This window comes from Phacochoerus africanus, chromosome 8 (assembly GCF_016906955.1).
Source record: "Phacochoerus africanus isolate WHEZ1 chromosome 8, ROS_Pafr_v1, whole genome shotgun sequence".
Lineage (NCBI taxonomy): Eukaryota > Metazoa > Chordata > Mammalia > Artiodactyla > Suidae > Phacochoerus > Phacochoerus africanus.
This window is the reverse complement of record NC_062551.1, coordinates 94572556-94586968: the sequence shown is the minus strand read 5'-3', so window position 1 is coordinate 94586968 and position 14413 is coordinate 94572556. Positions and strand designations below refer to the sequence as shown.

The 14413-nt window shown below is 48.4% G+C and overlaps 1 protein-coding gene across 1 annotated transcript in view; it reads right to left on the bottom strand.

The window, feature by feature from the left end:
• MACF1 (microtubule actin crosslinking factor 1) overlaps positions 1-10431 on the bottom strand; it is a 334551-nt gene extending 324120 nt beyond the window's left edge. Inside the window, exon 1 of the mRNA XM_047793443.1 lies at positions 10107-10431. Coding sequence (XP_047649399.1) covers positions 10107-10200 — 94 coding nt within the window. The 5' untranslated portion in view covers positions 10201-10431. The remainder of the gene's footprint in view (positions 1-10106) is intronic.
• Positions 10432-14413: the final 3982 nt, after the last annotated feature.

Sequence of the window (14413 nt, the reverse complement as noted above, 5' to 3'; positions counted from 1 at the left end):
CAGGAAAGGTGACCTTTCTGTTAGAGCCTGAAGTCCTTATCTTGCTTGACCTCTACATAATCTGACACTGTGTGTGACACACCTTCCTTCTTAAACTCACTTCTCTCCTCTTCGTCCTACATCTCTGTCCACTCCCTTCCAGTGGACAAGCTCCTTCAAGGGATCCACAAAAAAGGGGGGGGGGCTTCCTGTTGTGGCTCAGCAGGTTAAGAACCTGACATAGTGTCCGTGAAGATGCAGGTTCAAACCCTGGCCTCACTCAGTGGGTTAAGGGTCTGGTGTTGCCACAAGCTGTGGCACAGGTTGCAGATGTGGCTCGAATCTGGCGTTGCTGTGGCTGTGGTGTAGGCTGGCAGCTGCAGCTCCAATTTGACCTCTGGCCCATGAACTTCCATATGCCAAGGGTGCGGCTGTAAAAAGAAAAAAGAAAAAAAAGAAAAGAAAGGAAAAAAAGGGATCCACTTCCTCTGTTCCCAAAACCACCCTCCCCTTGGAGTTCCCCAGAGTTTTGTCTCCAACCTCTTCTCGCTGTCACACCTTCCCTCAGCAACCTCCTGGCCCTCTCGTGCGGCTGACTCCACAAGCCGACGGCTGCCTCAGCTAGTGGTCTCCTGAGCCCCGCATTCTATACAACCACCTAGTGCAAGACACCTCTGCCCAGCACCCACAGAAACCTTAACTCAGTGCAACCAAAGCTGAACTCAGTAGCTTCCCTGCATCAGCACTGCCACCACGTCCCCGCAAATAACCTTCCTCCTCATTTCTACTCCCAGTTTTGGATAACACCACCCACCACGCAAAAACCTGCAAGTCATCCTAGGTTCTTCCCTCTCCCCTCACACAGCACAATTAGTCATCCAAACACATGCCCTTCACCCCCTAACATTTCTCGATTTGTCCACTCTACATGACTACATCCACATCCTTAGTTTAAGCACTCTGACATTACTGTAACAGCCCCCTAACTGCTCTGTCACTAGCCCTGCCCCTCTCCGATCCTCCTTCACGGGGCAGCCAGGGCAGATATTTCTAAAACATAAATCCATCCCTAGTCTTCCTCGCCTAAGATCCGTCCTGACACCCCAAAGACAGGAGGATGAAGTCCAAACTCTCTGCAGCATGAAACACAAAGCCAGTCAGCATTCAAGTCCTCCCCACTTTCCCTACTCATCTTATTTCTCCTTCCTCACATCAACACTCCAACCTTACTGAGACCCTGCTGCCTGCCCTCAGGCTCTCGTGTCCCTTCTTTATGCGGCCCAGCACACTCTTTACCTGAACTTTTTGCCCAGAGTCCCAAATCCTTTGGGTGACACCTCAGTCATTTCCCTTGGATGCCTTCCCTGGCTGGCCCTTTCCACCCTGGCCGTGGTGGGTGACCCTCTTCACCACCAGGGCACCAGGTCACCTATACAATAGCACTCCCGACAGGGGACAGGAATTGTCAGTTTACCGATGTTCTCCCCATTAAAGTGTAAAATCACAGAGATGCAAGGACAGTATCTTTCTTTCCTCAGCACCCTGACTACTGCCTGGTTCAGAGGAGGCATTCAATAAATGATTACTGATTAAATGAATAACTGGATCCTCCAAACAACTGCCCTGACACCTTGGGAGATTAGCACTTCAAAATATAATGGAAGATTTTAGAAGGGATTTAAGAGGATTTCTTATGCAATTCTCAGCAGGTATTCTTGGAAGCATACAATGAAGGTTGTCCAGAGAATGGGTAGAATTGGTGTTCTGGGGCACTCAGCATTGCTAATTTAAATGAAAAGACTAGGAAACACAACCTTGAGTCGTGGTTCAAAGGCACAGCCTTATCTAACAAGTTCAGAATGGAGTAAAACCTTTTAGGGTTTTTTGTTTGTTTTGTTTTGGGGGCCGTGCCCACAACATGCAAAACTTCCTGGGCCAGGGTTGAACCCGCACCGCAGCAGTTACAATGCCAAATCTGTAACTGTCAAGTTATCAGGGAATTCCTGGAGTGAATTTTTTTGTTGTTGTCATTGCCTTTTCTAGGGCCGCTCCCATGGCATATGGAGATTCCCAGGCTTGGGGGTCTAATCGGAGTTTTAGTCACCGGCCTATGCCAGAGCCACAGCAACGTGGGATCCCAGCCGCGTCTGCGACCTACACCACAGCTCACGGCAATGCCGGATCCTCAACCCACAGAGCAAGGCCAGGGATCAAACCCGCAACCTCATGGTTTCTAGACGGATTCATTAACCACTGCGCCACGACAGGAACTCCCCTGGAGTGAAATTTTTAAAAGAAGGGCTTTTTGGGTTTGTTTGTTTTTTAATGGCTGCCACCTGCTGCATATGGAAATTCCCAGGCCAGGGATTGAAAGTGAGCTGCAGCTGCAACCTATACCAGAGCTGCAGCAACACCAGATCCTTTAAAGCACTGCACTGGGCTGGGGATCGAACCCCACAGCGACCTGAACCGCTGCATTCAGATTCTTAACCCACTGCACCACGGCGGAAATTCCTAAAAGAGTTTTATACAAGAAAGAAGATTTTTGTTTTGGAATAGCCCTGGCATGAGGGGTAGTTCATTTTTTTTTTTTTCAAGGCAAAATCTTCTAGAAAAGAGTTAGCAATGTGAGTACAGTATCTAAATGTAAGTCCCTGTACCTGTCCAAAATGTCTCGCAAATATGCCTCTCCCTCTTTAACATCCCTTAATCTAACCTCCTGACCCAATTACAACAGAGACCTCCTCCAAGGGTCAGTCTCCACTCTCATCCATCACTTACACAGCCATGACATTAATCCTGACCACTGCATAAAACTCAGGCTCCCCATGTGAACCTTCGGGATCTTCTTGCCCTCTACCCCTAATCTTAATATACTTTTTTTCAATGCTCCTTAGAGCCCCCCATCTCCCCACAAACACATTCCCCAACACAGTATCTGCTTATAGCCACTGGTACAATGTGGTATACAAAGTGAGCTTACAAAGTGTTGCTGACTAAAAAACTCAGCCAAAAAAAAAAAAATCCCCCCCTATATATCTCAATCCAACATGCTCCTATGGGGTTGAAACCATCTGAACTCCAAAAGACACTTGAAGCAAGTTTGTTCTTTTCATCAACACAAAGGAATTGTATTTACCTTTCTGAATAAAAATCATGAGAAATTTGCTACAGTAAGAGGGAATCCAGCAGTACAGCTGGCAAAGCCCTTGCCCAAAAGAAAGACGCTGACTGACCAATTAATTAACTTGTCCTAGGCAACGACCCAAATCATCCCTGATAACTGGCACATCCTTGATGACTGACACATGGTCATGCAGAAGAAAGCAGTTTTGAACAGAGACAGAAAAATAAGTGCTTGTGCCCACTGAAAGCAGACTCACAATGTAACACATTTATAGAGCCAAACCAAGCTGAGGGCATCGGATCGCAGGATGGCCAAAAAGGACCTATCCTTGAGAGCTGCATTCTCTCCAGCCAAATAGCCAGCCTGTCTCTCCACTCTCCCCTACACACACACACACACACACACACACACACACACAAACAGAAGGCATATTATCTAAAGCTCTCTACACTGTTGTGTATTTGTTACAACTTTCTACATTAAACAAATATTACTTTTATAATATAAAAAAAATTACTTTAGGATGTTTCCCTGGTGGCACAGTGGGTTAAGTTGTCACTGCTGCAGTGAGGGTTCAAGCCCTGGCCCGGAAACTTCTATACGCTGAAAGTGTTGGAGGGGGCAGGAAAAAAAAAAAGGAAAACTATTTCTAAATGACTTAAAAGTGCTGCTATGATTGCACTTTCTCTTGAGAGAAATTCCCTGCCAAATGACCACATGCAAAAGAAGCATAAAAAGTCCTTAACGCTGTAAAAGTATAAAACCTCATCAGGAAAACAATTCTAAGAGATGTGAATCGATGCAAGAATAACACAAAACGTATACAGTTAAAAAGCAAATTATGAGGCAGACATAGTAAGAGACCTGTGAAGGGAGAGATCAATGTCTGCCAGAGGAAAGGGAGAAAGATGCATGAGGACACAGGTCTCAGCTTAGCTTTAATAGGAAAAAAGAGATGAGATTTGAATAATCAGAGAGAAAGGGAGCAACTGCCATTACTGTTAGAGAGAACACAGAGGCAGGTATGAGGACCCAGGGGACAGGATTACCGAGACCTGCCTAAATGAAGCCAAGAGTCTCACTGGGCAATCACAGTGGATATAGTTAAGTATGCAGAATACGTCAAATTATGGAAGGTCCTGAAAGCTGGAGACAAAGAATCAGAAAGTCAGAGTAATTTATTCCAGGAACTAAGAAGTTCTGGAAGGAAAAATAATATTTTACTAGAAGTAGCAAATGAAGTCGGAATAAACATTTTTAAATACTATAAATCAAGCCAATGGCCCTGAAAGGGCTCCTCCAGGCCAGGAAATCAGTTAGCACCCCTAGAAGAAGCAAAAGAACTGTGGCTTAAACTCTGATCAAAACCACGAACAGCAAAAGCAAGAGCTTTAGCACACCACACAACCTAGTTGCAATGTGGCTCAACATATAATTACTAGAAGCTGAAAGGGCCAGCCTTATTTAGTAAAAGGAGGGCCAGGGTGTTTTCAAGATCATTAAGAAAATACTACCAACTCATTGTGCAACCCATAATTGTTAACCTGTGACTTTGATCCTGTTCCCAGATGTACATGCTGAAGTATTCTCTCTACCATGGTCTTTAAAACCTGAAATTGACACTGCAAAGTACTAGGACAATAAGGCCTCAGCTGATGCATTTCCTGGCATGTATTATGTCACTTGCCAAGCAAGCCCAAGACAGCAGCAAGCAAGCAGTAGCTCTCACAAGCACTGTTAGCACATGCACACGTTTTATGATTTCAACAGTGTGAATGTGGCCAAAGCTTATGATTTCCCAGCAGACGGACTTGACTCACTTTCTGAATTAACAGTGTCCATGTCCAGAAGTAGCAATTACTCTATTGTTCTGTCTAGAAGCTATCCACTCCAATTCATAGCTTGTGTTCTAAAAAGGAACTTAAAAACTGAGTGTACATTTAACCAAGTGTTGCTTCAGAGTGTCGCTTAGGTAAACAATACCAAATCCTAAGCCTATATTTTCCAACCACAGTGTTAACAAAACTTTATCGCTTTGCACTACATTGCTTTTGTATAAAACTTTCAAAGTGATTTATATACCATGAAACCTCTCCCATAATAAGAGGAAAAGAAAGTTTTCACAGTTCAGAGATTCGGAAATGTAGGCCACATAAGGTGTATGACTGTGGTTCAGAGGCTAAACACTGATATTAACATACGATGATACTAACAACCAAAGCGTTTTCACAATTACCTCATTTCACCCAGTCCATTGCTCTGATTTTTAAATTTCCTTCTGTAATACAACATGAAGCCTTCAACTAGAAGTCTGGATCCTCTGGCTCTTGGACAGTAATTTAAGTCTCTATGTCTAAATTTACCCATGTGTATAATACTTTCCCTACAGGATATTATGAAGATCAAATAAGATGATGAATAGGAAAGCGCTTTGTTAAATACAAAATATTATACACATTAAGATTTTTCTAAACATTAATGGCCTAATACATGCCAATAGCTTATGTTTACATTCTCATGAACCATAAGGAGTTAGTATTATCATCCCTATTTTAACAGGTAAGAAACCCAGAGATCAGAGGTTAGACAAGATCACACGGCAGAAGTTAAGTGGCAAAACTAGAACTGGAGAAATTCAAAGCCTCATCTTTTTCTACTACATCCTGCTGCCTCGCTGGTTTTGTGTTTTGTTTTGTTTTTGTTTTTTTTTTTTTTGGTCTTTTTGCTATTTCTTTGGGCCGCTCCCGCGGCATATGGAGGTTGCCAGGCTAGGGGTTGAATCAGAGCTGTAGCTGCCAGCCTACGCCAGAGCCACAGCAAAGCAGGATCCAAGCCTCGTCAGCAACCTACACCACAGCTCACGGCAACGCTGGATCCTTAACCCACTGAGCAAGGCCAGGGATCGAACCCGCAACCTCATGGTTCCTAGTCGGATTCGTTAACCACTGCGCCATGACGGGAACTCCGGTTTTGTATGTTAAATAGTATGCAGACTCCTTCGCTCCTAAGTCCTTTTTCTGTGACAGGATAAACAGAAATCAGTCCTAACTAGCTTCATATAGCCCCTGGCTCCTAGTGAGAACACTGAAGTTAAACTACCAGATTGTCCATGTCACTAATGTTGAAATGTGAATGTTCTCTTTTATTCCTAGCCAGCCAGGCACGTAGATTCTTTAGTCTTCAGGGCTTTATGAAAACAGAATCTAATTCCTCCTGAACCAACTTATGTATCACCCTTTCTACTTAACCAATCACCACAAACCCAGATTGTGTGTGTTTCTTTTTTGGCTGTGCCTGTGGTATGTGCAAGTTCCTGGGCCAGGGATGGAACCTGAGCCACAGCAACAACCTGAGCCCCTGAAGTGACAACACCAGATCCTTAATCCACTGCACCACAAGGGAACTCAGACTGCGTTTGTTTTTAAAACCTCCTCTCTAGGAGTTCCCGTTGTAGCTCAGTGGTAATGAACCCGACTAGCATCCATGAGGACTCAGGTTTGATCCCTGACCTCACTCAGTGGGTTAAGGGTCAGGCATTGCTGTGAGCTGTGGTATAGGTCACAGACACGGCTCAGACCCCACATTGCTGTGGCTGTGGTGTAGGCCAGCAGCTACAGCTCTGATTTGACCCCTGGCCTGGGAACTTCCACATGCTGCAGGTGCGGCCCTAAAAAAAAGTCAAAAAAAATAAATAAATAAAACCCTCCTCTCTAAAACCATGCCCATATGTGGTCTAGGATAGACTTTATCTCACAGTAGGAAAAGAATCTGATCCTGGTTCTTCCTAGTTTCTGTTGGTGTTCATAAGGACCTCGACTTACAGAGAGGAAAACTTTGTGATTGGCCCATCATCCGCATGAAATATTCCTCAAAACAATGCACCTCTCTTTTCTTTGTTTTCATGTTTACCAAGCAACCATCTGATAACAAGCTTCACGAGCACTGTGGTGCAAGGAAAAGGGTGCTCCAGACAGCAATGCAAGTATTCCAACCACTCGACAGGTATGTCCTCTAGTATGAAGTAATAAAACTGGCATACAGATAGCTGTTTGTTTTTAAACTGTCAATGGCTAAAGGCCCCCACTGCCCATGGAATAAAGCTATGAAAGAATCTTCACAAGCTGAACTCGGAATCCTTTACAGTTATCATCTTCTCCCACAAAACTCTAGCCCTTTAGTCACACCAAACTACTCCCAGTCTTCAAACTCCTCCATTCCCGTTCATCTCGTCATGTCTTTACATGTGTTATTTATTCCCTCTTCCCTAAAGGCTCACTCAAGTGTCACCACCTTTGTCAAATCTCCCAGTGAACACCAGGTGGAGATACTCATCCCTCCACTTCCACAGTGCTTTATACATACCTCTGTTCTACCACTTATCACAGTATTATAATTACTTGTTTGCATATATATTTCCCCTTACTAGATGTTTATAACCAAGAGCAGGAAGCAGATCTCATTCACAATCTGGCATCTCCAGTGCCTAACACTGTGCTAAATAACTCTAATAGATATTTAACAATTGTTTCAGGATTGGAAGAATGAATAACCCACCCTCTGTCGGGTTGCTGCCTACTCTGAAATGTTAGGACCCAGAGTTATTATCTAATACCTCCTGTTTGCTGGCAGTCAGGCTCTTAAAGAGCCTTTGGGATATTTAGGAAATGAGTGTGTTTATGCCCATGCTGAATCATCTAATCCTGCCAAAACCATGCTCACTATCAACAGAGGGAAATGGTTGCCAGGCACAATTGTGAAAAACCCATGCTTGACAAGCATCCCTAATACAGCTGCAATACATCCTGCCCTACTCCCTTCACACTGCAAATGCATCACTTCCCTTCTCATCTTTGCCCCTTCCAGGGGCCATTTAAGGCAGCTGAAAACTTGAGCTCTTCTTCTGAATACAAAAATCCTGTTTCATTTGCAGAATGATGTGACTACAAATTAACGGCAGCAGAAAGAGAAAGCCAAGTAATTTAATGGCCAACCAATGAGAGTCTAAGACCCCATCATCATCAATATCTCTTTCCCCAAGTCTCTCTAAAACTAATTCCTGGCTTTAACTTCACAAACTACCTCCCCCACTCACTTTATTGATTTCAGCTTAGGCAAACAGTTCCCCAATAAGGCAGAGAGGGGATTTCTAAGTCTGGAAAATGCAGGAATTCCATACAGCAAAGTAACAAAGGCTCGGATGCTAATCCACCCTGACATCCCAGTAAGAATGGTTCAATGAGGGAAAGAGAAATTCTTCTGCACCTATCATAAGGCAGACTGCACAACAATCTCCCATACAGCTCTGACCAGCCATTTTTGACTCATTCCTCCCCTCAAGAAAAAGATCTGTATCTGGGAAGGATCAAATTCCTATACACCTGACCGAAGTCCTTCAGAGGAACGCCAAAGTGAGTGAGACAGCTAAAAGGACTGGACACAGGAGCCTCTTCTGGAACAAGCCCTACTTCCCCCTTCTTTCCCAGTTTTGTTTGCCAGCAATCCAACTTCCTTTCAGCTGGAGGCCACCTGCAATACGATCCAGCATCCAGCGAGGTACTGAGATTTCTTCACCTATCTTTATTTTACTTCTGCCGGTTTTTAAAGCTGTCACAGCCCACGGCAGACCCAGAGTGTCCTCCCTCTGAAGAGTGCAGAGCTGCTCAAAAGCCTGCAAAGAAAACTTAATGAAACATCCGCTTAGCAGCATTATTGTCAAAGAAGTTCAGCAGCACAATCTAACCTCTTTGTGCTCTGAAATGAACCCTGTTCCTTAGAAGAAAGACCACGGGGGTGCTGACAGAAAACTTGCCGCAGGCAGGAAAACCTGGACAGCTTACAGGAGCTGATGCAGAAGGGGACAGGCAGAACTCCCAAGCAGGTCCATTTCAGCATTCTCTCCCTCCTCCCCCACCCCCCCTGCTGCATTTTCCCAGCAGAGCTCTAATGCCAAAAGGGTTGGGGGGAAAGAGCATTTTACAGCTTTTTCATTAGTTTCCCTTCACTGGGTAGGTGTCGTAAACAAGCATGCTGGACCCGGTCATAAGAGCTGAAGTTTCCTCTCCTTCACATGAAAAGAAACTAAAGGCCCAATCACAAGGGCCGCAGCTGAATAAAACAGGAGAAAGTGCTGCCCATGTAGTTTCTGGGAAAATCTCCACGTCTGTGGAAAGCACAACTGCCACACAAAGCCAAACCCCAGAACTGGATGTTAAAGATCAGAGCCGGGGGGGCCTCCTAAGGCCACTGCATCCCTGGCTTCCACGTAAGGGGCACCTACACCAGTTAGGGAAATGCGGTCCACCGAGCCTCTGGGCCTGTCAAAACTTTCTCTGCAGGGTTTGGATGAAGCATTAACTTGCAGAACTTCTTAGCAAGAGAGCTTCCAGGACCGGAAATCCGAGCTCCAAAACAAATCTTTATTTGGGGGTGGGAGGTAAAAAGCAGTAGACCCCCGCCTCATCAGGCTCGAAGCCCAGGGGCTGGGGGTGGGAGGAGGCCTCGTCACCAAAACTGCACACTCACGGACCCCGGCGGATGCTCGCCCGCTGCCCCCCGACCCCCAAGTGACCGAGGTGGTTCACAGCCTCGGCTGCCATGAGACTGATCGGAGACCGAAGGAGACAAAAGGGGGCGAGGGACCCTTGGCGGGCACGCGGAGGTCCGAGCCTCTCCAAGGACGGGTGGTTTCTCCCGCCCCGGCTCCTCCTCCTCCCCGCACTCCCCGCACTCCCCGCCGCGTTAGGTCTCCGAGCAGCGCCCGGCCTCGCCTCCTTCCAGCGGGGGCCAGATAACAGGGCACATAATGTAACTAGTGCTGTGAAGGCGCCGTCCCAGGTGGGAGAGGGCTCGGCGGCTCATCTCAACTCTGGAAACGAGCGGGCCCCGGCCCACGGCCGCTCCGGCCCGGCCCCAGCGCCGGTGGGCGCCACCCCGCCCGCCGCCCCACCTGCCGCGGGCCCGGCTCTGGCCAGTCCCCGGCCCCGGCCGCCCGCCGCCGCACCTTTGTAGCGCTCCAGCACATCCTCGTACGCCTGCACGAACTCCTTCTCCTGGCTGCGGTTGGCCGGCTGCTGACCCGGCACGTAGCCGGCCATGGCCGCCCGCGCCGCGCTCTCCCGGGGCCCCGGCGGACGCCGCTTCCAGGCCCGCGCGCTGAGGCGGCGGCGGCAGCTGCCCCAGCCTCGGCCCTTTGTGCGGCCCGGGGGCGGCGGCGGCGCCCCGACTCTCGGCTCTCCGCTTCGCGCTCGCCTCGCCCGGCCTGCCGCTCGCTCCTGAGCCCGCTCGCCCGGCTGCTCGCGCTCCGCCGCCGGTCCCGCTGGCGTTTCCGCCTCCCCACCCCTCGGCTGCGCTCCTCCCTCAGCCCGCCCCGCCGGCGGCGGCGGCGGCGACGGCGGCGTCTCCTCCCGTCGGGAGCGCCAGGCCCGGCCCGCTCCCCGCCCCTCTCCCCGCCGCCCCCGCGGCCCGGCGCGTCGTCGGCCCCGGGGCTGCCCACCCGGGTGCCCCCCACCCGGGGCTGCGGACCCCCGTCCGACCCGGACCGGAGGCCGGCCCCCGCGGGGGCGTTCCGCCGGAGCCCGGCCGGGTGGGAGGCCCCTGGCCGGTGGGATGAAAGGCCCGGCCGGCCGCAGCGGCGGGGAGAGGCCCGGGCCCACTCGGCAGGGCTGGCGGGTGGCCCAGGCGGCGCGGACCCGCACCCCGAGCCGGGACAAAGGAGGGAGCCCCCTGGCTGAAGAGAAACCGAGCTGGGCCTGTGCGGCGGCTGGAGAAGGACCCAGCGAACCTGTAGGGAAGGGAGAGCCGAAGACCTAGATAGATCCCCAGGCTAGACAGGGTCAGAATGAGGCCGGGGGAGGCCAAGGGAACACTCAGACCACAAAGAACCCCAGGAACAAAGGGTTTTCCAGAAACTGAACTCGAAATGAGAGGGCAGACCCAGCTCCATGAAGTAAACCAGGCCAAGTATGAGGAGCCAGGGCCTGAGAAATGACACCTGAGGGAATGAAAACAGGATTCTGATTGCACGACGGGGTGCATGAGACAGGAGGACACAAATCTATAGGGAAGAGATGCAACAGGATTATTACACTGTGACAGCCATGGGAACAGAGAGGCTTAGATCAAAAGGGAGAGATGTGGGAACCTGAGGCTGAAGCAGGACTTCTAGGGAACAAAGAAAAGGGTTCTGGAGCATAGCTGGGAAAGGAAGGAAAAGGGAAGCCAATTTTCCTCTGCCATCAGGGAAAAGGAAAGAGTGAAGAAAGGACTCTGGTAAATACCGTTAGGGAGGTACTGGGGACCACTTTGAGGCGGGAGTTCCCAACGTGCTCTGCTCCTCCAGTCAGTTCTGTATCCTTCAGTCCCAGAGTCATGGAGGGCACTGGGGCCAAGAGCAGTGATTGAGGAACTCCCGTAAATGCAGGTGATCTTTTTGCCACATCTACCCCCATCCAGCCATTATCCTACCCAGCTGCGACAAGTCTATTGACTTGATTTGGGGAGGGGGGGTGCAGGTTAAAAGGCTGGCTGACCTCATAATAACAGCACTTTAGCAAGTAAAAAAAGAATTCATGTGATACTGAGCAGAGGAAATTGGGGCTCAGGCTTCCATTTCAGTTTCCATTCTTAAGATTTTTAAGAGAGCTTCTCACCCCCAGGGCAAGGCCTGCATGCATCTCTGTGTGCTAGGAGGAGTGCCAAGGATTTGGTCAATGCCCAGCAAGCACATTAATAACAAGAGATGATGCTTTTCACTAATAGGTGCACAACGGTTGTTTCCACATCATACCATGATCAGAAATCGGGTGAGCAAGTCATTAATCATATCTTTTTCCATCAAGTTTTGCAGGCCTGCCCAAGTTCTAGGCCTGGAGATCATATAGGGAAGGGCCTGAAAGGGGACAGATAGGGAGGAGCCTTGGACAAATGGCTGGTTTCCTTCCAGTTTAATCCTATATGCTCAAAAAAAGCTAGTTCACAGTTTGGACTCAGCTTCTAAAGAGCACAGTTTAAAAAAAGGAAGAGAAGAAGCTTGAGGTTTATTCTTTTTAAAATAAATAGAAGGCTTTTAGTAGAAAATGTAGGATGAAGGAGTCAGTGATTGATGACATAAGCACATTTTTTGTAAACAGCGGAGAATATAGAAATGCTAACTCCAGGGATCTCGACTGTATCAGTGCTGAGTCATCTGCATTTCCTATATTATTTTATACCAGTAGGGCAAGGACGGCCCAGACACAAACATACACCTCCACCCTCACCCCCAAACAGACATCTGCCTCCTCATTTTCACCACGGTAAATAGGAAAGTCCCTCCATCCCCTCCTGTGAGCAGGTTCTTCAAGAGTTGTGACAATTTTGCCAAAGGTGAGGAAGAACAAGGGCAGAGGGAATGAGAATATGCTCTGGGAAACAGGCTTTGTTGGGAGGGGGAGGTTGGGGGGGGCAAGGAGTTGAGATGTCTATTAAGAAACATGGTGGGAGTTCCCGTCGTGGCGCAGGGGAAACAATCTGACTAGGAACCATGAGGTTGCAGGTTTGATCCCTGGCCTCACTTCAGTGGGTTAAGGATCTGGTGTTGCCGTGAGCTGCGATGTAGGTCACAGACGCCGCTCGGATCCTGCGTTGCTGTGGCTGTGGCGTAGGGCAGCAGCTGTAGCCCGATTAGACCCCTAGCCTGGGAACTTCCATATGCTGCGGGTGCGGCCCTTAAAAAAAAAAACGAAAGAAAGAAAGAAAAGAAACATGGTAACCAAGGAAGAAAGTTCTGGTAGGGTGGTGGCTAAAAGGGCTTCTCAGAATCAAGTAGCTTTCTGGACAAGATTTGCATTTAAATGCTCCCAAGAGGTTTTGAAGTAATGCAGTCTACTAATGAATGAAAGCGGGGAAGGCCACATGTTTGGCTGATGTTCCTGTTTTATACAGAGAAAATTTTACAAGGATAGAGGAACAAAGCGGCTGCTGGGGGGATGGAAAGAAGGAAGCCTAGGAAAGGGAGGTTTTTGGTTTTTTCCAAGCAACAGTCTAAATTTATAGCCAGACCACACAATTGGGACAGCTCTGAGACTTTCTCCTTTTGGTCTATGATTTTCCTTCGCTCCAATGGTGAGACTGCTGTTGCATTTCTAAAGAGGCTGCAATGGGGCAGCAGGAGGAGGCAAGATGTACTCAGAAGGACATCTAGTGGGGGGAAAGGGTAGTACAAGTAACTAAAACCCTATTTTCTCTCCGTGTCTTCCCCAACTTAAGCCTCATCAGGTGCCTCTCCCCCTAAGGTCCAGCTACTTTCAACTTCTTTCAGCAAATCCTACAGACAGCATCTCCCACGTCAGGGCCTTCCCACCTGCTTCCCTCCTGGGCCAGAACCCTTCCCTGCTCTCCCCTTTTGGCCTGGCTCACTCCTACTCAGGTCTCTGCTGAAACTCCCACAGAGAAGCCTGCCTTCATCCCCCAGATTAGTAGGCACTCCTGCCCCTCTCCTCCCCTTTGGAAATATCCATCCCTTTGAAGCTATGGGTTCACTGTCTTTCATGCTTACTAAATCACTAGATCCCTGAGGGCTTGGGCTGTTGTGTGTCTCGTCCACCACGGGATCCTTAGCACTTAGCAAATGACCTGGCACATACAGGACACTCATTAAAGATTTCTTTGGGGTTTTTTTTGTTTTTTGGTGTTTTTGTTTGTTTGTTTTGTCTTTTTGTCATTTCTTGGGCCGCTCCCGCGGCATATGGAGGTTCCCAGGCTAGGGGTCTAATCGGAGCTGTAGCTGCCAGCCTACGCCAGAGCCACAGCAATGCCAGATCCGAGCCGCATCTGTGACCTACACCACAGCTCACAGCAACGCCGGATCCTTAACCTACTGAGCAAGGCCAGGGATCGAACCTGAAACCTCATGGTTCCTAGTCGGATTCGTTAACCACTGAGCCATAATGGGAACTCCTAAAGATTTCTTTTAAATTTTGATTAAATCATAGATGACTGAACCAGATGATCCAAAAATACTCACTCAGCTGTTTCTGGCTTATGAATAGCTAGAAGGCCAGCGTATTGAAGAAGAGAGTAGGCTGGCCTCACAGCATCCCTTCTCTGTGACTGGCATTCAAAGTCCTCCATATTTTGACATCTACTTTCCTTTACAGACTGATCTCCTTTTATAACCTCACATGCAGCATCTTCCCCTATAATCAAACTCTGAGCCTTTACCTGGAATGTCCTCCACCCCCCAACTCCACCTACTAAAGTCCTACCCATCTTGAATGCTCACCTGAAATGACTAGAAATTATTTTTAATCACCCAGGTAGAAGAGGCTC